This window comes from Ahaetulla prasina, chromosome 4 (genome assembly GCF_028640845.1).
Source record: "Ahaetulla prasina isolate Xishuangbanna chromosome 4, ASM2864084v1, whole genome shotgun sequence".
NCBI lineage: Eukaryota > Metazoa > Chordata > Lepidosauria > Squamata > Colubridae > Ahaetulla > Ahaetulla prasina.
In genome coordinates this window covers 46855195-46881732 of record NC_080542.1, presented here as the reverse complement: position 1 = coordinate 46881732, position 26538 = coordinate 46855195, and the positions used below count along the sequence as shown (strand labels likewise).

Sequence of the window (26538 nt, the reverse complement as noted above, 5' to 3'; positions counted from 1 at the left end):
AGATTAAGATCACAATTAAAAAACTTATTCTAAAGCCAAATTAATTAAAATGATATAAATACTAAAACCAATTAAAATCAATACAAATTTAAAACCTAGCCCAGTCCTGCACAAATGAATAAGGTTCGGAGGTCCGGAAGTTGATGAAGTCCTGGGGGGAGTTCGTTCCAGAGGGTGGGAGCCCCCACAGAGAAGGCCCTTCCCCTGGGTGTCGCCAGACGACACTGCCTAGCTGACGGCACCCTGAGGAGTCCCTCTCTGTGAGAGCGCACGGGTCGGTGAGAGGTATTCGGTAGCAGTAGGCGGTCCCGTAAGTAACCCGGCTTAAAATTACTGTGATATGTTGCATATGCTGCCCTAAGTAAAGGCTCAGCCTTTACTGCATAGATTATTTTCTTGAGTTTTCTATTGTGTGTCTATTAGATCTAATAATTTTAGCATTCTTTAATACCTTCAGCTTCTATAAGTAGGATGACTTGAAACACAGAATTTCTCCAGAGACCACTTTGAGTATCCTAAGAAATCTCTGCCTCTATTTAAGCAATTAAAGAATAAGAGGGCTTTTTAAAAATATCCATAGGTGATGTACATTTTTTACTTTTTTTCCTCTTTATTTAAAAAGCCTAATGGGAAAAACCTGGATGAGATTCTCATTGCAACTCCCCATATGCCAACTCACGGAGCTGTAGCAAAATTACGAACTGAGGTAATTTCATTTTGTCTTTGAAAATTTTGTACTGGCTAGGCTTAAGATACTAAATTTATTAATAGAAAATCATGCTGCCTCCAATCTGCTTGTTAGTCTTTAAAATGAGCCTATACAGGTACTTTTGAGCAATCTTCTTCCTTATAGCTAGCATCTGCATCTTGGAGTAAGGAGATTTTTATTGGGTCTGTCTGTGAGTTGGGGCTTGGGTGAAATAAGAATCTTCTCTCATCCAATGCCTAGATTAATTTAGTGTCCCATCCCTAACTATTCAAAAGTAGACTCTAAATGTGTCATGTGGTCCTGTAGGTAAAGAAACCATCTTGAAAATTTTGTTCTTGCAGGATAATTTGGTTCTGTTGTTTGTGAAGATGATATACTTAATATTTTAAGGATGATAAACTGAATAAGCTCTCCAATGTGACTGTTGTAATCCTGGAAAGTCATTAATAATAGAGAACATCTATGGAAGAATACCTTTCAGCTCATGGATAAGCAAATTCAACTTTACCACTTTTGGAGCTAGAGGAAATGTGATAATATTTTCAATAGTTGAGCTGTAATTCTTGAATTATACCTGTACAGGTTGTCCTTGACTTAACAATCATTCAGTTTGAAGTTATAGTGTACTGAAAAATTATGACCAGTTTTCACACAACCATTGCCACTTCCTCATGATCACATGATCAAAATTCTTGTATTTGAAAGCTAGCATGTATTTATGACAATTTTATTGTTCAGGGGTCATATGATCATCATTTGTAACCTTCTGGCTGCTTCCAAAAAGCCAATGGGGGAAGCCAAATTCACTTAACAACTGTGGCACAAATGGGGCACAACTCAATAACTGTCCTGCTTAGCAATGGAAATGTTGGAGTCAATTGTGGTAGTAAGTATAAATACACTTTTGTATTCATCAGGGTTTTTTTCCTAAATCCTTGATATAATTAAAGCTAATGGGAAAGGTGAGTACATACAAAGATGAATCAGTGTTTCAGATATATAATTGGTTAATATATCACCAAAATATATAATACATTTCTAAGATGAATATGTTGCTGTGCAGTGGGTTTGAGGTAAATCTTTATCTGAGATTCTCTGCTATTCTTTCAGGAAATGTCCATTTCCCAGCAAACAATAGAAGAAGAATTTGAAACAGGCCCATGGGTTGCCATGAAAAATGAATTGGATTTGGATGAAGGAGATCCATCCTGTTTTCTTCAGATGTACAGCATTTCTATGGTACTTCGTAAGGTAAATGCTGAAATTTGAATTAGTTTTCTGTTTGAAAAGTCTATGTCAGTTGCAAGAAACAGATATATTTTTTTAAATAACTATTTCGTGGAATAATTAATAGTCAAGGAATAGGAGATGATGCAGTATTACCACAGTCATATATTTGAAGCTCTTCCAAAATATTTGTCTCCTCATTTCTTGCAAGAAAACCATCCCTAAAATTCTCCCTCAGAAGATTATTTAATTAATTCTAAGCTAACTATTTAAGAATAATGAGAAAAAAAATACCCAAGTAATTTTCTTTAGCCCTCTATATTATGCCCTGTGTCTCTTCTATTAAGGATAGAAAATAAGCTCCTCAAGACCATCTCAACATATCTCCTTTGTCAGCTTCTTAATGTGAGACATTTTTTCTCACAATTGAATGCATTCCCAATTCTTGTTGGAACTTTTCTCTTCCTTCCTTGGTTTCTTCCATTCAGGCAGCTCTGAAGCAACTCCCAAAGAACAAGGTTCCAAACATGGCAGTAATGATTAAATCATTGATGAGGACTAACGTTGATGCAGGTGCTGAATTCAAGGACCCTACTGGTGAGGATAAAAAGAGTTCAACCCTACTAGGCTGATGAGATAATGCTTTCCCTTGTAACTTAGCTGGATGTTTGATTTGTGTCATGTACAGTAACGTCTTTTGCCTGCATAATATTGTTATTAGTTTTTGTGGATACCTGAAATGGGTAGCCATTGCTCTTTTGATTACTTAAAGTTTATCCCATAGAAAATAATGGTACATTCCTCTAGGGATTCATTCTAATGGAAGTTATGGGAAATTCATTATTACTGTGCTTTTCATGGTTACAAAAGAAATATAGGCAAGCTTTTCTTGAGCATATATTGCATGCATGCATGATTAGCCAAGTACTGCAGTACCAAGATGAATTATGTCGAAAGTAGCTAAGCCACAAAAATTATCGCCAAGTTTCCCAAATGGATTATATGAATGGTTTTTGGCACTTAAGTCCAATAACATAATACTTCACCAAATTGAAGTATGTCTCTGTAGGCTATATGTTTGGGGGAATGTCTGCCTGTTGCCCATAACTGTTACCCTAAAAAGAGAAGCTAGCAGATTAAGAAGAAAGTCACCCAACTCCAAAAAGATTCTGGGTGTCTAAATATATCCTCCAATCTTCTCTAGAAGAACTTAATACAATTACTAACTATGCAACCATACCTATAGAACATATCCGACAATATAAACTCAAAAACAGTGACATTGCCAGATGATAAGCAGAAATGTATAGCACTAAATATTCAACTACTCATCTGAGAGTAACAGCTGTGTTTGAGCAAATAACAGATTACATGCTTGAATCCAGTCCATATATTCTCTACAAGCAAATTAGAATTACTGCTATATAACATTTTGGCAGATTCTTTTTGTTGCTGTCATTTTTCTGATCTTCTCTCAAATAGGTGAAATGCAGGGCACAATACATCGTTTGTTGCTGGAAGAAAAAGAAAGTGAATTTAAAACTGGTTCAGTGCTTCTGCTAAAACAGGTAAGGAAGCAAGAAATTCAAGGCTGGATGTGCCTTGAAAATTTTCATGCCGAAAGTAATAATATGTATGTAAAATCTTTGCACTTGACTTACTTATATTTCCTTGGTATTGTGCTCTTGAGCTATGATACATTTTGCAAAATTTGAAGCATGTTAGAATAAGATAAAGAAAAACATCAACTTTCTATCCAAGAGGCTTGTGATGTATATTTTGCTGCTGTCTGTCTCTAAAACCTCTGGAACCAGAATAAAGCAGATATTTATAGTCTGGCAAAACACAAAACCGAAAACAATATGATTTCTTTTAGAGCTTTCTTCAGTAAAAATTCTAATTATCTAATATAAATATTCTCAACCCTCACTTCCATTTGACAATTTTAAACTAGATGTTTTAATTCCCTCCTGTTGTACACACATATATCAATCCTGGTGTGTTATTTCAATGCAGTGGACAGAAACCAGATTATCCATTGACAATGTTTAATACATAACAAGACTGTTTCCTTCCTATTGTTCTTTAAGATGCAAACAAGAAATGCAGTTATGGTGACTATAACATACATGGATTATTTCAAGCATCAGTGGAGAGACAAGATTTGGAAATATTCCATCTGCTGGCATCAAACTTTAGCATGCCTATACAAATTAGCATGTTAGTAATGCCATTTATTATTATTATTGTGAAAACAAATGATAACTATCTTCACAGGTGAGCGTGTTCTCTCCATCCCATCGTAATCACTATCTCAATGTCACACCCAGTAACTTAATGAAAGTATATTCACCTGGTTTCAACAGTGGAAATCAGCTTCAGCCATACCAAGAGATTTGGGAAACAAGTGAGACTGTGATACCACAGGTAAGGATGTGATGATAATGACAACAATAGTAATATTTTAATTATTAAAAAAATAGATATATAGCTATTGTAGGAAAATATATAAGAAATTTCATGTGGGTAGATAGCTAAACGGAAAGAAAGCATAATTTAAATCCAAGCGAGCTAAATTGAGACTTGTGATAGTGACTCATTAATGAACAGAAAAATATTATGCTCCCATGAGAGCCAGCTTAGTATAATAGTTCAGTATAGTAGTGTAACAAAAGACTGCATTCTAGGCCTCCCTCAGGCATAGGTGGGTAACTTTGGGCCAGTCACTCTTAACCTAACCCACCTCAAAGGGTTGCTCTAAAAATAGGAGGGAGGATTAATCATGTTTCCTATTTGAGTTAAAATGGTCAAGATAAAAATTAAATGATGATAAATATTTTTTTTAGATCTTCTTTAAAGCATACATTATTCTAGTCCAAATCCATATTAGCCAGTGATACTTTCCCTATCAATGGAACCCAAGGAAGGGCTTGATCACTTGATGTTTAAATGCCAATTAATTTGAAGAAGGTAGTCTACAAGTGTTGAAATCATTTAGAACATATCTTGAATTCAAAATTGATCAACGGGCATTGAAGATATATATTATGTGATATTATTATTGAGTGTTCTGCAGTTAGTGGGTCTCAAATTTTAATTTTTAAGGCTAATAAACCTCAAATGATCATTTTGAACAGAATGATACAGAATGGATGAATGATCTAACATGGTAGGAGCATCTCTGGTTTTTCCTGCTATTACTGGATAGCATTTATGGGTGAGGAAGTTGCAAATTGTTATATTGTTACATTACTTTGCTACTGTTATGTTTACATTTCTTTTCATTTCTGTTTTGTGGTAAGCCACTTAGAATAGCTCAATGGTGAGATAGGCAGAAAAATAAATTGAATAAATAAATTGTGCAAATACTTAGTTTCTTAGCTTGTCTATGAGATATTATATGAACATACTGTCTTAAAATTATAGAAGGATCCTCCCGTAAGTGCTATGATTGTAATGGCCACTATGGATAACAAGAATATGGAAGGATGTGAGAGAAATAAGAAGAGATGTCATCAAGTATTAGCATCAAATGAAAGTCCAGCATTATTACAAGAGTCAGGAAATTGTGGAGTAGGCAAATCTGCTGAGAGAGCTGACTTGGGTAAATAGAATGCTAAACAGTAATGTTTATCTTCTTATCTGTTGTTTTTTCTTACTCTTCTCTGTGTGCTTTTAAAATGGAAAATGAGGGAAGCTTTGCAGAGCTAGATAATGTTTGCAAAATCACATATCAGTCCTCATATTACACCTATTTATTTATATAGCTGCCCACCTTTAAAAATGTGATTCTGACTGATTTAGAATGTAAAGGATGAGCAAAAAAACCAAAAGAAACTCCATTACAATGAAAAAGAAACCCATAATAGGTGATCAGAAACTCAGAATTATTACCCTCCTCCAGATAGGGGTGTTCATCATCCTGATCCAACACCTGAAAAAAAGTGAGAATTTTAATGTTTTTCTAAAGGCCAGTAGAAAATGTATGTTTTGGGAGCGGAGGATGGAATTCCTCCCGAAGATAGGCACTGCCACAGAAAATGCATACCTTCGAGTCCAATCAAATAACATTGTTTTAGAAAGGGGACTTGAAGCATGCCCACCCTGTTAGTACAGGTTGCATGGTGTTCTGTCCCTCTCGCCTCAGTCCGAGCGATGACTTAATTAGCCGGCACTGTCAGCTCTGGCAGCAAACTAGCGAGTGTCTACCAAGTGTCTCTGTTATCTCTCTTGATGAGTCAACCAGGAACAAACAGTACTTCAGCTCTAGTTAAGCAGTTGATTTGCTTGCTACGAAGAGGTATAGCAGCCCTTGCTGCTTTTATATCCTGTGGGGTGTGGCTCCATGACTCAGCGCTTCCTAGGCCTGCCCCACCCCTGCTTCTGTTGTTCCTGCCTCTCCTGCCTACGAAACCTAGGGAAGTTACTATTAGCTGCATTTGTTATGTTTATGTGCAGTCATGGAACTCTTACTTAGTGTGTTCCATCTATTTCTGTGCTGCTCTAGCTACATATTATAAGGGCCTGCTGTGCATTCCCCCCCCATCCCCCCAAGAAAGAAAAACAGAAATTCTTAGGATGTGTCAGGATACGTTCAGTGTCATCTAAGTATAGAATGTACTAAGCATTAAATATGAATTTGCTTGTCAGAAAGCAAGTCTATATACCGTATATACTCGAGTATAAGCCGAGTTTTTCAGCACGTTTTTTGTGCTGAAAAGCGCCCCCTCGGCTTATACTCGAGTCTACGTCTTGATGTACTTCGGGAACCCCGCACAGGAGACGCCAAAGAGGCGGCGAGATCGTCCGGCGGGATTTGCCCAAGGCTGAGCAGTTCGCCGCGCGGACCTGAGCCAAGCCGGTCGCAGTCCAGCCGAACGGTGAAAGCGACATGCCGAGCGCCGCCCGCCACCGCTCGCTGACTGGGACCGCTTGCTCGGGTCCGCAGTAACTCCGCCAGGCTGTGCCAAGAAACCATTTAAAAGCCCGCCAGGGCTTTCTTCTCCTCCGTGCTTCAGAAGTTGGGCTTTTAAATGGTTTCTTCGCGCACAGCCTGGCGGGAGTTACTGCGGACCGAGCCAAGCCGGTCGCAGTCCAGCCGAACGGTGAAAGCGACATGCCGGCGCCGCTCCGCTTTCACCGCTCGCTGACTGGGACCGCTTGCTCGGGTCCGCAGTAACTCCCGCCAGGCTGTGCCGCCAAGAAACCATTTAAAAGCCCGCCAGGGCTTTCTTCTCCTCCGTGCTTCAGAAGTTGGGCTTTTAAATGGTTTCTTGGCGGCACAGCCTGGCGGGAGTTACTGCGACCCGAGCAAGCCGGTCGCAGTCCAGCCGAACGGTGAAAGCGACATGCCGGCGCCGCTCCGCTTTCACCGTTCGGCTGGACTGGGACCGCTTGCTCGGGTCCGCAGTAACTCCGCCAGGCTGTGCAGCGAAGAAACCATTTAAAAGCCCGCCAGGGCTTTCTTCTCCTCCGTGCTTCAGAAGTTGGGCTTTTAAATGGTTTCTTGGCGGCACAGCCTGGCGGGAGTTACTGCGGACCGAGCAAGCCGGTCGCAGTCCAGCCGAACGGTGAAAGCGGAGCGGCGCTCGGCATGTCGCTTTCACCGTTCGGCTGGACTGGGACCGGCTTGCTCGGGTCCGCAGTAACTCCCGCCAGGCTGTGCCGCGAAGAAACCATTTAAAAGCCCAACTTCTGAAGCACGGAGGAGAAGAAAGCCCTGGCGGGCTTTTAAATGGTTTCTTCGCGGCACAGCCTGGCGAGTTACTGCGGACCGAGCAAGCGGTCGCAGTCAGCGAGCGGTGAAAGCGACATGCGGCGCGCTCCGCTTTCACCGTTCGGCTGGACTGGGACCGCTTGCTCGGGTCCGCAGTAACTCCGCCAGGCTGTGCGCGAAGAAACCATTTAAAAGCCCGCCAGGGCTTTCTTCTTCTCCTCCGTGCTTCAGAAGTTGGGCTTTTAAATGGTTTCTTGGCGGCACAGCCTGGCGGGAGTTACTGCGGACCGAGCCAAGCGGTCGCAGTCAGCGAGCGGTGAAAGCGGAGCGGCGCTCGGCATGTCCCTTCCACCGTCCGGCTGGACTGGGACCGGCTTGCTCGGGTCCGCAGTAACTCCCGCCAGGCTGTGCCGCGAAGAAACCATTTAAAAGCCCAACTTCTGAAGCACGGAGGGAGAAGAAAGAAAGCCCTGGCGGGGCTTTTAAATGGTTTCTTCGCACAGCCTGGCGAGTTACTGCGGACCGAGCCAAGCGATCGCAGTCAGCGAGCGGTGAAAGCGGAGTGGCGCTCGGCATGTCGCTTTCACCGTTCGGCTGGACTGGGACCGGCTTGCTCGGGTCCCGCGCGGGCGGGGAGCCGACTTTGGCCCTTTAGCAAGGAGGAAGGTGGGAGGCGGGCTGCGGCTGTGGCGCTCCGCTCGGGCCGCCGCCGCCGCCGCCTGGAAGAGGAGGAGGTGACCTTCACGCGGAGAGGGTGGGGATGGGGGTTGAGGCGTGCAAGAGGCGGCGTGGAGGAAGAGGAGGAGGCGACGGCCCCGCCGACAGCGCGGCTTCTAAGATCAGCCCACGCTCCGAAGAGGAAAGGAGGCGAGTGGGTGGGTGGCTGGGGCGAGACCCCACCACAAACACACACAGCCGGTCGGACGGCGCGGTTCCTTTCTCTGCTCTCTCTCGCTCTGCGTCAAGGCGCTGGAAGGGGGCGGAGAGCGCGAAACAGCAGCAGGAGCAGCCGGCGCTCGCCTTCGCTTCCTCCTCCTCCTCCTCCTTTCGTGGCGGGCTGCTTCCAAGTCTGGAAATCTGTTTTGGGAAGTGGTGGTGCAGCGGCAGTTCAGCCCTGTCGGCCGGGGGAAGGAGGCGGTGGATCGGATTCTCGCGCCACACCGAAGTCGGCTGGAAAGCTTGCTGCTTCTTCTTCTTTTTTGCTTCTCTCCCCCCCCCACCCCTCTTTTCGGCTCTCTTGCAACGTTGCTGCAGCTCCTCGGCTCCTTTTCCCGGCGCCCCAGAAGGCTCGAGCCTCTGCTGCCGATTGAATACTAAAATAAAATAAAAGCGGAGAAGAGCAGGCGCGCTTTTGGTGTCCAGCGTCCCTGTCGCCGCCCGGCAGGGCGTTTAAAAAGGCGGGGAGTTGAAAAGAGGCTGCCTCTTGGGTTACCTCAACATCCATTCCAGAGCCGCTAAAGGCGGCTGCTTGGCCCGCCCTGGTTGGGGAACGGCACAAAAAGGTCCCTGGTGACCCAGAATTCATCCTAGCCCCATTGACTGGCCTTTGACTCGATAGGATTTAGCTGGCGGGATTGTTAAACAGCGCTCGCACCTTTCTTCTGGGGAGAGAAGTCACTCTAATAAATATTGGGAGGTGTTTTCAAGGAAACATAGGGGTCCACCTTCTGCCCACAAGAAATGTAGGGAAATGTTTTTCGTTCAAATAAATATTCATGTTATTTTACTTGGCTCTATCTTTATTTTTTACATTGACCAGTAGCTGCCTCATTTCCCACCCTCGGCTTATACTCGAGTCAATAGTTTTTCCCAGTTTTTTGTGGTAAAATTAGGTGCCTCGGCTTATATTCGGGTCGGCTTATACTCGAGTATATACGGTAATATTTTCCTCTCTTTCCTTTTTCCGCCCTTATCACAGAAAAAATAAGACACTGAAGAAAAAAAAGGCAGATTCTCATTAAAATTCTATGTCCGTACCAGAACCTAATAGCACTTAGAATTATATACCACTTCACAGTATTTTACAACACTGGGTGGTTTACAGATATCATCATATTGCTCCCAACAATCTGGTCCTTATTTTACCAATTTGAAGGATGGAAGGCTGAGTGAATCTTGAACTGGTCAGGATTGAACTCCTGGCAGGGGCAGAGTTAGCCTGCAATATTGTATTCTAAGCACTGTGCCACCATGGCTGATGTAGCCCAGAGTGATTAATGTATTGTTAAAAACTTGTCTCACTTCTCATTTTATCCTTGTAGATGATCTGGACCAGCTTCTTGGTGAACTCCCTGATGATTTTTTCTCCAGTTTGGAAGAACAGAACACTTTATGACAGCTCACTAATCCTAAAAGATCTTGCTGGGTAGGATCATGGACATATTCCTGTGTTCATGAGTCCTTTTGTACCATGAGATAGACTTCCTTGCAGGGGCACTTTCTAATCGCTAAAAAATCCTCTTTATAAATTAGATGTAAGCTGTCCTTTATGGGGTTAGACAGAAAATAGATTGAGTAGCAAGATGGTTGGTTGTTAAGCTAACGTTCCTCCTGTGTGTGGGAAGACTTGACTGGTTTTTGGCAGAGATGCTATATTTTTGCACACTAGTACTGAGACCCTGCACCACACCTTATTACAAACTTGCTTCTTCAGAAAATAAATTTTGCCAGGCTATTGGAATGACCTACAATGACTTTTTAAGTTAACAAGTAACTGTTACTCCATCTGGTTTGAAATTGCCTTAGGTATGTATTGAATGTTTACTGTGGTGCTTTGTTATACACTGTTTCAGGCATAACAAACTGTCTTCTAACTGGTCTTCCAAAACAATAAAAACACTTATGTTAACTGATACTGTCTGAAAAATAAATGTGAAAAATATATCTGTTGAAGTGTTTCTGAAGCTTAACAAAAGATTGTCTATTTCACCGTTTATTTACTTGATTGATTGATTGATTGATTGATTTTCTCCCACTTTTATTTTTGGGGATGAACATAAATAATACTTCTTCTATTTTCTTCACAAAAACAAACCTGTGAGTTGGGTTGGGCTGAAAGATAGTGACAAGTCATTTTGGCTTTTATACCCAAAGTGGAACTAGAGCTCACAATTTCTTGGTTTCTAGACGTAATACCTTAATCACTACACCAAATTAGCTCTTTTATTAATTTCTTCTATTTCAGCTATTACCTACCTCACTTTTAATAATGTGCCTATAGAACTTTTTCAAAACATTGTGGAAACAGCTGTTTGTTTGTTTTTTTGTTAGGTAATGTCATATCATTTGAACTCAGGATGCAGTGAAAATTATAACATTTTTGCACAAACATACCACAATTCCATTTTTTTAGTTACATTTAGTTTTTTAATTACGTATATTCATTGCATGTTCAAACAAAAAAAGTCTCTACATACAAAGAGATTCATGTGAGGGCCTTTAGATACACAAACTCTTGGGTATTATAAGAACTGAATAAACTCAATTCTAATTTTAGCTTTTGGAAAATTAGAAAAAAAGCAATAAAAAGCAAGAGGTTTTTATTACATAGTAGTATATAGATGGAAAAGGACTTCAATTATAAATATCAAGACAGAGGTCAAATTTCATGCACTCATTCAAATAAGAGTCAGCTTGTGCAAAATATTTGCAATGCCAAATGGATTGTTAAACATTCCAGATAAATTGTATGAATATTTATCAAATTATGGAAACCTACTTGGTAGAAGTTTTTTAAGGGTCAGTGTATCTGTCTACCAGATGAATTATGTGCAATATAGAGTGTGTTTGCAGTGGTTCTTCAATATGCAATGTTTTGAGATGGTCCAGTGAGGATGATAATCTAGTTACTGTTCTCTGAACAAGGCATAGAGGTTAATAGATTTTATATTTATGAAATTATTCAATGCAGTGAGGTGCATAAAAGGTGCATTTTCAATTAGTTTCAGAATTATAATTTCTTAAAGTTGACAACAATATGGAGAAAGCTGTATTGGACAATGCAATAGCATATTCTTTTATGTATGAAACATCCTGCGTCCACAATTTCCATGCAGAGATTGCTCTTAGTAAGTGAGAAAAATCTGACTCTCATGGAAAGCAGTTTTACTATAACTAGCCTTTATGTAGAACTTCTGTTGTAGTGCTCTGTAGCTCATTCTTGAGTTATAGAGAAACCATGCCCTGCTATCTTGAAATTGAAAAATATTCCTTGTCCCTGGAAAAGACCCAATACATTTTACTGCCTTGTTCTTCATTTGCTTAATTCTGCTCATCTGCATTTTCTTATGGAAACATTTTCTACTATTTTATGCCTTTATGTGCATCTATGGCTATCTACGGTAGACTTGCAAACTTATTTCTTGCATTCTTATTATATAGACTATCAACAGTAATTAATTTATTCTCAATTTGGCTGATACTTTGAAACAGCATTTAAATGTCAAGTTCCTTTGTTTTTTTGCCACCTCAAGCAATTTTCATATATATGGCTGAGATTAAATACGTAAGCAATTTTGTTTAGGTTCAAATATTATCTGTTCTTGTTTTTATCATTTTATATTTTCATTATAGTTTTGTTAGTAGGTGGCATATGTTGATTTATTACTAATTTTCTAATTGAATTTGAGAACTGATGTTCTTTTTTTGCTCAGTTCTAAAAAGAAAGATGACACTGCTTCTATGATGACTACTCAATTCTATTTATAATCCTGAGTAATAAGTACGCAGATGTGCTTGTCAGTGAGACCTTGTCATAATAGTAGCTTTTGAAAACTAGAAGTATCGCCTGTTTTCATAAATAATTTGGGGTTGATGAGTTGGGCTACTGTATAAAAAACTCCAAATTCCTTTCTTGCTTAGAAGAATGTCAAAGGAAACTTTTGTATTCACCTCTTCCACTCTGCGCTCCTTGCGCTTGCAACGAGAAAAGTTGGAATGGGAAGAACGGCAGAGGGCTGCATCTCGTCAGTGGGCCAGCCAGAGGTATCATCCAACTGCCAGGAGCCTCCTTTCTCTCCCCAAGCCCACCAGACATCTTGAGTACTGTCGGGATCCTGCTCTTCACAATGCCCTTTACACAGGAGACTTGCCAAGAATCCAAAGCATTTTTAAAGATAAAATCACTTCTAACTTGATTGTGGAGACCCAGGTGGAAGAGCTAGAATGGTCAGCTGATCAGGGTAAGATGGATAATCTCTTGCCGAAAGAAAACAAGTAATGTTGGTCATTTTTTCTTCAAGTTTTAGACAAACATTCACTATTTATATTGTGGAACAAAGGCTTGTAATATATGTATTTTAATTCCATAAGGAATATGTGTTGATTATTTTAGCTGGGGAAAAAAACTTTGAGTAGAGGCCCAGACAAGTTTATTTCCCAGAGAGCCTTTTACCATACTATCCTGCCTTATTTATGTTTTCAATCATCCATTTCCATGTTTTAAGCTTCTCATGTTTTTGGTCATTTTTTTTTTTTAAAGTATTTTCATTACCGTAATAGGAAGGAAGGAATACCTGTACAATATTGTTATGTTTTCAATTAGTAGTATACAGGCTTTGTTTGAATTGTAAACATCTTTTTAACCTTGCAATAAAAATAGAGAAAAATAATTAAATATATTCATAGCATCTATTTTAATTCTTATCTGAAACTCTGATAAGAAAGTAAAACGGATGAAATTAGAATTGTATGTAAAGTGATATCATTTATAAACATTGCAACATACCATAGATATTCTAAGACTGAACTAATAGTAACAAGGTTTCCTAGAATTGACCACACAGAGTCACGGGGGCGTGGGCAGCATATAAATTTAATGTGTTGCTGTAAATTGTTGTTATTCTTTAGATTTAGATTTCTGTAACATGTTCTTTTATAACAATAGTTTTCAATCTCTACCTGGCTTTAGAGTCTTTAGTTTTTATTTCTGAGACAAGATCTAAGTAGGGATCTTATCCCTAATCCTGTATCTGTTCTGATTATATATTTAAAGCTATTTCACTAATGATTGTCACCAAACTATAATCCTCAGGAATTGGGTGAAAAGCAAAACATTTTAAATATAACACATTTCTCTTTTTTTCTTCTCCCCACCGAGCCATATATCATCCTCTTTAAAAAAATTGTGTAAGGAAATGTACCATTAAAGAAGAAGACTATAGAAGGCTATAGTTAGTTGTTTTTATGTTTTGCATCTTTTAATCTTCCTCTGTATTTTCATTCTAGTGCTCCAGCATAGTATTTTCTCAGACTGTATAATGAAATTGAGTCAGGCCAAACTTCCACCTAGACCAGCTTTTATATTTTTAGTATTTGAGGCACTAATATTTCTTGGAAATCCACAAATAAACATGTTTGAGTTATTTGCATTAATCTGTAAATTAGGGGTGGTTTTGTGGTTTAGTTTTAGTTTTGTTATCATAATTATTAGCTTTATTGTTCCTTAATTTATGTTCCATCTTTCTGAAAGTTCTCCATGTATGTTCTAAAATAAGTGAATTCTGAATAAAGAACAACTTGTATGTGAAATAGTCTTCAACTGATGTCCCTCAACAAAATTAGCTGTAATGAATGTACTACAGGAAAAAATATCCTCAATTTAATTTTAACTATTGTAATTAGATTACTGAAGCTCTATATTCTGACAGTATATTTTGCCATGTTTTGATACAGGAAGCTTTTGGCCAATCAATTATCTTTGTCTTCATTGGTTTTACAGGGTTGTGGGTGTTGACTGCTCAAAAGAAGCACACGTCTCCATTGCGAATAACAGCTGCCAGGGGCTATCAAGACTGTATGAAACATCTGCTCTTGAAAGGGGCGGATGTCAATGCAGTTATTGGTGGGAAAGCTGCTTTGCATGATAGCTGTGCCAACCACCATGAAGAATGTACCCGTCTGCTCCTACGTTATGGCGCTAATGCTAATATTCTTTCAGAAGAGGGGCTGGCCCCATTGCATTTGTGCACCACTCAGGAAACTTTGCCGTATGTCTGGGAAGTTGAAAGAATTGTGGGTGTAATGGCTTAAAGGAAGATTAAAGATGGGTTAATTAGAAAGTTGAGGCATATTTTTTAAAATAGCAAAGAAGGTTCTTCAAGTGCAAGAATTATTCTTTGATGTTAAATTACTCTCTTGGGGTAAAACATGTAAGAAGCACATTAATTACTTTTTGAAGGCAGATCATTCCTATAGAAATCTGTGTCTTCAGTGTGATAGAAGGGCATATAGAAACCAGTGGTGGGTTCTAACCGGTGTTACCACCTGTTTGCTTCACACACGAGCTTTGCACGCAATCGCTTCGTGCAAGTGCATTGAATTGCTGAACAGCTGAGGTATTGCAATCTGCTCTGTCGCACCTTTCAGCTGGGCTAAAAACAAAGGAATAAAGGTAGGTATAGCGCAGGGGCAGGTGGGAAGGCCCAGATGACAGTCGGTGTGAACCGGCAGTTGGGAGGGCCCAGATGATGGTTGGAGTAAACCGGTTCTCTCTCACATCAACATCTCCGCTACTGGCTCTCCCGAACTGGGGAGAACCAGTAGCAACCAGTAGCAACCCACCACTGATAGAAACCTTTTATATTTTATTACCTGAACTATAACCCATGACCCATTGTTTCATAGATATTTCCTTATCTAAATTGAGAAACAATAACTGCAGGTGGGTAGAAAAGCAATGGAAATGGATCAACTTCCTTTTTAAAAAAAAACAATATTATTAAAAATTTTGAATAACTAGAATAGAAAAAAAGAGGAAAAATGCAAGAAAAAGGATAAAAAACCCTTCCCATCATCATTATGGCAAGTATAAACAATTTCATGATCTCTTCACCTCTTCTTATCTAACAAATATAGACTCTTCATCCCCTAATCCAGCGGTTCTCAATCTGTGGGTCGGGACCCCGTTGGGGGTCGAATGACGATTTGCCAGGGGTCGACTAAGACCATCGGAAATATGGGAAGTATACTTGCGAGTCGAAGAATCACGCTCCAATGGTTGACTCCACAAGCCAGCTGCAGGCTCTTCAAATCGCTAGCCGAATTCGGCTTCAGGCGCGATGAATTAAAAAAGAGAGAAATCTTTGCTCTGATATCTCCCTTTCAAGCCAGCTGCAATCACTCCCAATCGCTAGCCTAATCTGGCTTCAGGCGCAATAAATTTAATAGGGGAGGAGTCTCTGCTTTAATGCCTCCGTCCTCAAGGCAATCGCAAGCAGTTCAGATCGCTAGCCAATACGGCTTCAGGCGCGATAAATTCAAAACAAAAATAATTTTATGGTTGGGGTTGCCACATTGTGGGGAATTGTATTAAAGGGGTCGCAGCACTATAAAGGTTGAGAACCACTGCCCTAATCCATCTCTTAACAATTGGCAAATCAAATAAGTAATGTTTTCTTCAATCCAATTATCAGCAAAACATCCAAACAGTTTTTAAGATTGTAACATTAATTAAGTATATAAAACTCAACAGTCTACACCTCAGCTCTCAATTGTAACAAAATCCCACTTAAAAAGGCATAAAATGATCCCCATATCCTGCTTAAAAAAAAAACCCCAAGTTTAACATGAGAGAGAGAGATAATGCTCCTTCACAGAAGACAAGCTCCAAACACAATATTCCAAATGACAACAAATCTGTTCCTGTTCACATATGCATTCCATACCTTTCCCTTTAAAATATAGGTAATTCTCAACTTCTCACCATTCATTTAGTGACAGTTCAAAGTTACAATGGCACTGAAAAGGGGTGACTTATGATCATTTTTCACACTTAGGATTGTTACCATACCAGTGGTTATATGATCAAAATTTGGGTGCTTGGAAAACTGGCTCATATGCTGATAGTGTCCCAGAGTCATGTAATCACTTTTTATGACCTAAATATCACTAGAGCAGCAATTTTGCCAAATTTCAATCCCAAAGAAATTATGGGTTCTGGATTTTGACACATTCCGTAAATTACTCCATTTGAGATATATTGACTTAGAAATTGTTGTTATATGACACACTATTTCATGAACTTTAAGATTACAAACAATAAGGTAGATATAAGAGTTTTAGTAGTATATAGATATGAGTTAAGGCAGAAGTGCTTCTTTTACATTTTCTGTTAAATAGCTTCTGCCCTCCGCCCTGTCCAATTGCCCATGAATGACATTCTTTTTTAAACTGCAGCGAAGTGCACTTTGTAATTAAGGGACTAGTTTGCCCACTTGGTTTATTAATGTGAATGCTTTCAGTTTGAATGCTTAATTCAGAATTAAATTTTAATAAAGTTTGACTTATTTGTTTACATGGTTTACCTCATAAACAAAATAATTGAAAGCTGTGTTTAATAGATCTGCAAAGAGAGTAACTGGGTATAGTGGAATAAAGCCATATGTAATTACAAGCAGTGCAAGAGTGCTTAACTGAGGGGCACTTAGCTATGTGCACCCAAATCTATTTCTGTAATATTTTAAAATACATTTTAAAGCTAACAATGTAAGATTAAATAACAATGGATTGTAGGGCAATTGCAAAATTCTTCAATGCAACTCTGTGCCTTTCAGATGTGCTCAACTACTATTGGAATATGGAGCTCTAGTGAACCAGAAATCAAGAGATGGTCATGCTTCCCCATTGCATGTGGCTAGCAGGCATGGTTTAGAGGATCATGTCAAACTCTATCTTTGCTATGGAGCAAATACTGCTCATAGAAATCAGGAAGGAGAGACAGCTCTCAACACTGCTTGTGCCAATGCAGATAGACCTGAGGAGGCTGGCCGTTACTACCAAGTGGTAAAGCAACTTCTCGATGGTGGGGCCAATGTCCAGATTGCTGGCCGAAAGAACCATACTCCACTGCACAATGCCTGCAGCAACTGTCACATTGGTATTGTAGAGCTCCTGCTACAGCATGGGGCAGAAGTCAATATTAGTAATTGTGCTGGCAATACTCCTATAGACTGTGCTCTGCAAGCAGTGGAAGATTACCTGGAGGAAGAGCCTGAAAAAGTTATAGTCACATTGCTCAACCATGGTGCTGCCTGTATTAATCCTAAGGTAAGAATGGTGCCTTCAATTCTAATGATTTCTTGATGCTATGGGTGATCATTTCTTGAAACTGTTGACTGATTTTTGGATTGCATAATATATGACAATAATATATGTAAGGAATAATGTTTGTAAGTTTTTAAAATGTATGGCCAACTTGGGACAGTTTCTTTCCTGTACAAGGACAAGAGATTTGGGGTTTCAATTTCACATATAGAAGAAAGAGGATACCAAACAGGCTCTATCCTATTAGACATCTAAGAGGAATGATAGCACTACCTACAGCTTTTACAATGAGAGGCACTTGTTTCACTCTATGTAAATGAGCCAATCCTATAGCCATTTTTTTGTCTTCAAAGTCCACACCAGCTTTAAAAATAGAAACCATCTCCTGGATGAAAATTGACACAATGCTGTTTTTAATGTTTCTCTCAGATTGTGCTTCCTGTAGATGCTGTGAGAATATAAGGGTTTTGGTTGAAAACATTCCTTTTCCCTTCCAAGATATTCATGCTTTTTATAGTCGTCTTTTGCTGTTTCATTTCTGCACTTAGATGCTAAAGTTTTGTGCCTCATCACCTCGATCTATGGAAATAATTCTGAATTCTTATGACCGAATAGTGTCCTGTGATTCCTGGGTGGGATCTGTATCCACTGAAATGTGGCAAGTAAGTAACAGTATTTTTTTCAAGTTTTTTATTTTTTATAAACATATCAATGCATGAACAGTGTGACATCTGAGTGTCATACATTTTGATACAAGTAAAATAGTATTAATCATATTTGTTTCATTTAACAAGCTTATATAATTCTAGTAATAATATACATATTTTTATTAAATATAATATTTCATTATTTAGTTTTTCAATATTTCAATGTGTCATTTTTATGCCAATCACCCTATTCTAAGTGTCCTATCTTTTAATACAAATAGAATATTATTAATCATATTTATTACATTTAGCAAGCTTATATAATTATAATAATACAAACATGTTAAATTAAAATCTTTCATTATTTGCTTGTTCAACTTATAACTTCATTATTTAGTTATTCAATATTTCAAATATTTTTATGTCAATCACCATATTCTGCATGTCATACGTTTTAATACAAATAATCAGTAGCTGAATATATTATTTTTATGCTAGTCCCATATTATTTAAGTATACTTAAGAATACCATCATTCAAATTCTAATTTCCCCTCTTATTATTACTTCTCCTTATATAAGAATGTGTATTCTATTAATCCCCCTCTCTCTAGTTTCTATCCCCATTATAACTTTGATTATGCCACTACTGTATTTAAACATATTCCCTTTCTAACCATCATCTCTTACCTGCTTTAAAGTTTTAATTGTTCGTTTCTTAGCTTGCCTTCTGTATTCCTCTCTTGGTTCTTTATTTCTTTCTGCTTCCACATCTTGGCAACTCATTTTAAACATTTCTCCCTTCTCTGCCCTTCTCTGTTGATTGGTTTCCAAAATATCTACTCTTGCCCCTATCTCTCTTCCATAAGAATCTTCCTGTTCTCAGGTTCCTTTTTTAATTCCCTTGGGATGCTCTCCCCTTGGCTTATGTCATCAATCCTTATTATTTTTGTTATTATCTCCTCCTTACCATCTTGTGTCATTTGTTTTGTCTGTTCCGTTTTTTCATCTACTCTTTCAGTTGGCTCCTCCTCTTCCTAGGAATCTTGATCATTCATTGTCCTTTACTTATGGTACTTACTTTACTTACGGGGTACTTACTTCCCGGGACCGCCTTACTTACGGGGTACTTACTTACGGGACCGCCTGCTGTTACCTTATGCCTCCCACCGACCCATACGCTCACACAGAGAGGGTCTACTCAGGGTCCGTCCGCCAAACAATGTCGGCTGGTGGCCCCCAGAGGTAGGGCCTTCTCTGTTGGAGCTCCTACTCTTTGGAACGAACTTCCCCCTGGTTTATGCCAATTGCCTGATCTTCTGACCTTTCGCCGTGAGCTGGACTGGCTTAAAAGTTTTATTAAATTTTATTGGGGCTATGTATGAATTTTAGGGTTTTAAAATTAACTGTTTTAAATTTCGGCCATTTATATAATTATGCTTGGTTTTAAGTTTTTTGTTTTAATGTGTATATTGTATGGTTTTATTACTTGGCTGTACACTGCCCTGAGTCCTTCGGGAGATGGGTGGTATAAAAATCTAAATAAAACTAAAACTAAACTAAACTTTGTGTTATATTTCCCGGCATTCCATCCATGCTCTCTATTCAGTTCATAATTTCCTTAAAATGTCTTATCAGTGTCTCCCTTGTACTTTGAATTGCCAATGCCATTTCTTCCCAAATTCCACTCCTTTCTCCTTGATGAAGCATCTCATTAGATTTTGTTGTGTACCTCTTTTGTTTAATAATCCGAAGACCATATATTCAAACCTATAGTCACTTCTCAAAAAATTCAATATTCTTAGCTCTTTGTATCCCAAAGATACAAAGATCAACCTGTTTCTCTGGATAGTCCCATAAGTTTTCCAGAACCTCCTTACATCCCTCTATAAATTCAGTCTTGTATTGTAATCTTCAGGGGTCATTTTAATGATAGTGTCTCTTATTCTCACATTTAAATCTCCAGTAATCAAATATTTCCAAGATTTTGGGAGTAAGTTATTCTTCTTTTCATCAGCGGATGGCACTCTTAGATTAGATTTCAATATTAACCAGTTTTTCCATTTTCCCACAATGTAAAAATAGCATTGTTTTTTAAGTAGATAATTCCAGCATTTCAAAATGCCAATCCAGAGCAGTGCCTAGCCAATTTAAAAGTCCAATTTTCTGTATTTTAACATTTTTTTTGCCTTTTCCCCTTTAATTCTTATTCCTTCAATTTCAATCTTAAAGCTTTCTTAAAGTGCTAGGTCGCTGCTACTTTTAAAAATAGTTGTGAGCCTCTCTTTTCCTCGATATTCTTTTGGGGTTAAAATTTGAATAAAAAGAATTCTTCTCACCCAGTTCACACACTGTTCACCAAAGTCCGCTCCTGCACTGTGCTTAGATGGTCATCAGCTGTCCCAGCTTCGTGGCAGCCACCTTAGACTGAGTCTTCTCATTGTCATGGTATAGAGAGAACAAAGCCTCAGGGTTCCACAGGAGAGTTGCAATCTCTCCTGCAACCTCTCAGCGACCTCCTTAGCTTTGCTGCCCCTATAGAGCGGCTTTGACTCCTTTCAGAGCCCACAGACAGAGAGAAACCAGCACAGGAACAGAGAGCTCCGTTCTCTGTGACTGGAAACGGTGTGAAGCTCCTCCCTTTCCATTAACAGTATTTATTTATTTTTTGTTCACCATTACTTATATGTCATAGTCTTCTACCATAATGTTGCCCTTGGCTTTTTCTTGCTGAGTGAGATCTGGACTTGTACTACAGGTATGGAGCAAGAGGGGGAAATGCTAGTTAAGAAATTTGACAGTTTTGGGTACCCTTTTCCCCTTTAATTCTTATTCCTTCAATTTCAATCTTAAAGCTTTCTTAAAGTGCTAGGTCGCTGCTACTTTTAAAAATAGTTGTGAGCCTCTCTTTTCCTCGATATTCTTTTGGGGTTAAAATTTGAATAAAAAGAATTCTTCTCACCCAGTTCACACACTGTTCACCAAAGTCCGCTCCTGCACTGTGCTTAGATGGTCATCAGCTGTCCCAGCTTCGTGGCAGCCACCTTAGACTGAGTCTTCTCATTGTCATGGTATAGAGAGAACAAAGCCTCAGGGTTCCACAGGAGAGTTGCAATCTCTCCTGCAACCTCTCAGCGACCTCCTTAGCTTTGCTGCCCCTATAGAGCGGCTTTGACTCCTTTCAGAGCCCACAGACAGAGAGAAACCAGCACAGGAACAGAGAGCTCCGTTCTCTGTGACTGGAAACGGTGTGAAGCTCCTCCCTTTCCATTAACAGTATTTATTTATTTTTTGTTCACCATTACTTATATGTCATAGTCTTCTACCATAATGTTGCCCTTGGCTTTTTCTTGCTGAGTGAGATCTGGACTTGTACTACAGGTATGGAGCAAGAGGGGGAAATGCTAGTTAAGAAATTTGACAGTTTTGGGTACCCTTTTCCTTTTTTCTAAAAGAGAAGTAAACAGTCATATATTCAGTCTGACTTCTATCCATAGCTTCAATTTAAGTACTCATATCTTTACAAGAATTAGTTTTTACAATTGAGTGTATATACTTGAATTGCTTTCCAGAAAGCTTTGAAATAACCATACCCTGCCCACATTTTTGTTACCATCTGACCACTCACTCAGCAAATTCTCACTAAGTAAGGGCTCTTCCTCCTATTTCTCAATGCCATTTTCTATGCCCTCTACAATCTCCCTGTTCCCGTTAAAACTCCAAAATTACTTGTTTAATTTGGGCTCCCATCACATTGTTTGAAAGTCAACTGTATGTTTTCATAACATTATTTCTCCCTGTAACAATCAAATTACATTCTTACATTGTGTATCATTGAACAAAGCTTGATCATGTAGTGTAAATGAAGAATCACATGATGGTATGTGATTCTGGAGAAATATTGCAAGATGGGAGAAATCTGGAGAAATATTGCAAGATGGGAGAGATTTTTTTTTTGCCATTTTTTTTTATTTTTTATAAACATAATAAAAAAAATCATTGTGAACAAATTATTGGTAAGGGACATCTTTAAAAATATTAAATTTCACCCACATTATAATCTAATACAATATATTTTCTTCTCCTTAAATTTAATTATTTATTTGCACAAATCTAATAAAAAGAAATTCAAATTCAACCCATTCTGAAAGGTATTTAAATGAAGTCTAGTCCCCCTGTTTAATTCCCCAAAACATCATTAATAAATCTTCTATTAACTTCTTAAATTTCACCAATCTGAACTTTATATCTACATTACTTATCAGAGGTCAGACCATCTAAAAGCTTTTTCTTAGAACTGCCCAGTGATCACATAGACAATTTCTTTCTTGCATAGGAATAGTCCTGAACTCACAAAGACTTCATCTTCCTCTGCCTCTAAATCAATAACATACATTTAAAATTTTTCCATCTAATCAGTTTTTAGTACCAAACAAAAGTTTAACATTTTTAAAAGGGTAATTGCTAGTTATTTCCCCCAGTTATTCCTCCATTGTGTTTAACTGTTTCCTTAGAAGTTTTTATCAAATCATTTTATTACCTTACTTATTCTTAAAAGCAAGAAAAATAATAATAACTTTTTCATCTGCATAATAACACTCATTTCTCTCTTGTCCCAGTTTATTCTACAGTCTTTCTCTCCATTTCCCAAAGCATCATTATTATTTTAATTATAGTTGTCACTTGTATTTTAACATAGATACTAACATTTTCTAATTAAATTCTTAACATAAATCTAAGAGCAGCCATTAAATCCTTTCTAAAAATGTTGTGTGACCACATCAACAGAGCCTTCTCTGTGGGAATAGTCCACTATTCCATTTTTGCATTCTTCCTCTGCCTCTGGATTCTTGCTTAAATAACCAATTCTTCGCTTTATTCTATAATCCAAAGACAAGCCATCTAAAGTCCTCTTTTAAAACTGTTGTGTAGTCCCAGCAACACCAATCCTCATGGGAATAGTCATTAGAAAGCTATTCAACTCTTACAATCTTCCTCTGCCTCTAGACGTCTCTCTTTAAAACAATTGCAAATCACAAAAATAAGTAGCCATTTTGATGACAAAATTTCTTTGTTCTCAGATGTTTTAGTATGTGGAGGTCAATTTTCCAAGATTTTTTCCTTAACCATATTATAAAGTTGGGTTGTAGATGTTTTAAGCCCTAAGAGACAGTTTCTTTCTTTCATTTTTCTTCTATCTTTAATTGTCTTTTTAAGTTACGATTTTCTTTAACTCTTTTCTTTTATTTCTTTTATTTCCTGTATAATCCATTAAAATTCCAGGGATCTTAATTGCTTAATTACTTAACTGAAAAAAAAATCTTTCCTTGTTTAATTAGGGCTCTACTTCCATTCCAAGCCCCATCAGAACTCATTCACCTTCAGAATGTGTATTCTTTCAATTAGTTCCTTCCACTTTCACTTCTCATTCAATTTAGCCGCCAGTCTAAGATTTTTCCCCAAGACTCGTACTATCTTCGTGAGATAGTAACTCACCCGACTTCAACATTTTGTTTACTTAGTGCTTCTTCCTCCTGCTCAAACTTGTAGCCGCCGCGGCTTTGGTGCAGCTGATGGTGGCTGCATTCCTCTCCGCTGGGCCGGGGGAAAGAGATTCGGAGCTGCAGGGAGTTTGCAATCTCCCCGTTCGCTCTGACGGCTCCCCCATTCTTCGCTGCCCCTTTGAGGCAGCTATGGTCCGATCCTAAAATTGGATGGACCCCCAGATCGAGGGGGATATCGGTACAAACCCCAGAGACACCAGGGTTTGCGACCTTCACACCCGCGATGCTGGCCACACCTCCAGGAGAGAGATTTCTATGTAGTAAAAAAAAGCATTGGTAAGTCTAGAACTTTTCATTAATGAGAGTACTCTGAGTACAGGGATTCTCAATTTAAAATAAACAGAATTCTGGAAAAATCAAAAGTTAATTCATTGTTTTGTATTACTCAAGCCTAAAAGTATTGTCCAACCATGGATTGATCCTAAAAGTATTGTCCAACCACGGATTTGGGATTTATTTTTAAAATTGAATGTCATGGCTTTTACTGCTGTTGTTTTTTATAAAGTCTACTCCATCATTTGATTCTTTCCCATAACACGAGGTTCTAAGTAAGGTCTTTGACAACTAGTTCTATGTATGGGGATTTAATTTAATATATAGTCTTGAAATATAAAGTAGAATGTCTAAAAGGACCTATGCTTAGTTGGCTGGTTGAACTGTGATATCAGAACATTAACAGATACTGTAGTATAAACTGCTTTACCAATAAAATAGAGAAATCTGGAAATTATATCAAGACTGAACAATAAATGTTAGAAAAATAGTGGTGGATGAAAGTGCACAGCTTTTGAGATAGATATTTAACAGTCTTGACTGTCTTGATACAAACAATATAATAGATACAGCTTAGAACATGTAGAAAGTGGTTTAGAATCTGGAAACCATGTAATACAGTACTACCATACATTTAGGAACATATATCCTGTGTGTCCCTAAAATACCAGAGAACTTTGAACATTGTTCCATGGGGTTCTAGTCTGTTGCAGAATATGAGATTTTTTTCTTTGCAGGGAACTTTTATAATAATTTCTGTATAAGATGTCTGCCTCTTGATGCTTTCCTATTGAAGTCCCATGTATGCACAAAACCCACATTTAACTTTTCTTTATGTCTTTACAGGAGCATCAAATGTTCTATGATTCAGCTCTTTTCCTGGTGAATCAACCTCGCCCACTGCAACATTTAACTCGTTGTGCTATTCGAAGGCAGTTAGGAATCCGTTGCCATAAAGGCATTTCTCAGTTGAAACTGCCTTCTGCTTTGCATGAATATTTATTTCTCCCATTGAAGGGTTATCTTAAATAAGATGATGGCAAAATACAGAGCAATTAGTAATTTAATATGATTCCATCCTCCTGTAATGAAATACTAGTATTGCCACTAAAATAGTGATTAAACTGCAAAGAGCAAACATTTTAGCTATGTTGATAACCATAATTCTTATACCTCCATGTCAACTCTTGCTCTTGGATGATATGCAGTCATAGTAATTAGAGATAAATATGGATGTATCACTTTCAGTGTAAAGCAGAACTTCCAGGAAAAAAAGCAGAAAAATATGAAAAGAAATTTTGACTGTAATGCAAGAGTGAGTCCTGTTAAGAGACTGACACATGCATGTCCGATTGATTCAAGCTGGAAATTATTTTCTCTCATACTGAGTACTATCTACACAATGAGAATATGTAGAATAGAATAGAATAGAATAGAATAGAATAGAATAGAATAGAATAGAATAGAATAGAATAGAATAGAATAGAATAGAATAGAATAGAATTCTTTATTGGCCAAGTGTGATTGGTCACATAAGGAATTTGTTTTGGTGCATACGCTCTCGGAGTACATAAAAGAAAAGATACATATAAATGTACATGTACATATTATTATCGTATTTCTGGCATGAAGGATTCTCACCAATCAGCTAACTACTGTATTCTGTCCATCTAAATAAAGGGTGGGTATTCACATTTGTTAATATTGATCCTGATTTAGTTTGCTTGGGTTTGATTATAATCTTTACTTAGGAATGTAAATGATGAGGATAGACTCATAAAGAGATTAATATCATTGGGCATATTTTTCTATTCAGTTAAGAATCTGATACTAATTGTAGTTACGATTATTGGTGACCTGTAGATTAGATTTCCCAGGGATAAGGTAGGATGGAGTGGGATGGTCCTCAGCAACAAATAAAACTTTGGCAATAGTGAGAGTGGTCCTACCTGTAATTGCTATCTTGCAGGATCCAGGAACAGAGGTTTTGTCTTCTTTCAGACTCATCTTCAGGGAACTTCTTTCTAGGCTAGAGAGAAGTTCCCTGAAGATGGGTTCCAGCAGAAGTCCAAAAGCTCAGAAGACAAAACTTCTGCTCCCAGTGACCAACCCAGATTAGATCCTGCAACATTATCCTGGGACGGGTATATTTGCTTTCATTCGTAATTGTTATCTTTATCAAAGTATAGGCTGAAAATACTAAATAGGGGTCAATTCCCAGGCATGATGTCTGTTGCTGAGGACATGTTAAGAGAATGATGTAAGCTATATGAGGATCAAGATGAAGATATTAAATCTTTGGGCTGGAATCTGAAATAAAAAATACTATTCTGATGTGCCAATAAAAGAAAATATATGTGGAA

The 26538-nt window shown here is 38.4% G+C and overlaps 2 protein-coding genes across 8 annotated transcripts in view; both read left to right on the top strand.

Moving 5' to 3' along the window:
• HROB (homologous recombination factor with OB-fold) overlaps positions 1-10535 on the top strand; it is a 20699-nt gene extending 10164 nt beyond the window's left edge. For 4 of the 6 annotated variants that reach the window (XM_058182389.1, XM_058182385.1, XM_058182384.1 and 1 more), the window contains exons 4-10: positions 623-706; positions 1820-1960; positions 2425-2533; positions 3419-3504; positions 4214-4363; positions 5363-5540; positions 9914-10535. In XM_058182389.1, the coding sequence (XP_058038372.1) occupies positions 623-706; positions 1820-1960; positions 2425-2533; positions 3419-3504; positions 4214-4363; positions 5363-5540; positions 9914-9987 (822 nt within the window). In that variant the 3' untranslated portion in view covers positions 9988-10535. The remainder of the gene's footprint in view (positions 1-622; positions 707-1819; positions 1961-2424; positions 2534-3418; positions 3505-4213; positions 4364-5362; positions 5541-9913) is intronic. The other 2 variants (XM_058182388.1, XM_058182387.1) reach the window with 1 other exon arrangement.
• Positions 10266-26538, top strand: ASB16 (ankyrin repeat and SOCS box containing 16). 2 transcript variants are annotated; one of them, XM_058182391.1, is made up of 6 exons: positions 10266-10397; positions 12513-12832; positions 14371-14638; positions 17204-17696; positions 18242-18355; positions 25022-26538. In XM_058182391.1, the coding sequence occupies exons 2-6, from the start codon at positions 12517-12519 to the stop codon at positions 25205-25207; spliced, it is 1377 nt and encodes a 458-aa protein (XP_058038374.1). In that variant the 5' UTR covers positions 10266-10397; positions 12513-12516; the 3' UTR covers positions 25208-26538. The 2 variants fall into 2 exon arrangements, with proteins under 2 accessions (XP_058038374.1, XP_058038375.1); XM_058182392.1 differs by having other exon boundaries at positions 10276-10397; positions 12516-12832.

Bases quoted from the DNA above. Each gene is read 5' to 3' on its own strand.
- ASB16 (XM_058182391.1), top strand. From the start codon at position 12,517: ATGTCAAAGGAAACTTTTGTATTCACCTCTTCCACTCTGCGCTCCTTG. The intron at 14,639-17,203 runs GTATGTCTGGGA...TGTGCCTTTCAG, and splicing joins ACCACTCAGGAAACTTTGCC to ATGTGCTCAACTACTATTGG. The intron at 18,356-25,021 runs GTAAGTAACAGT...ATGTCTTTACAG, and splicing joins TATCCACTGAAATGTGGCAA to GAGCATCAAATGTTCTATGA.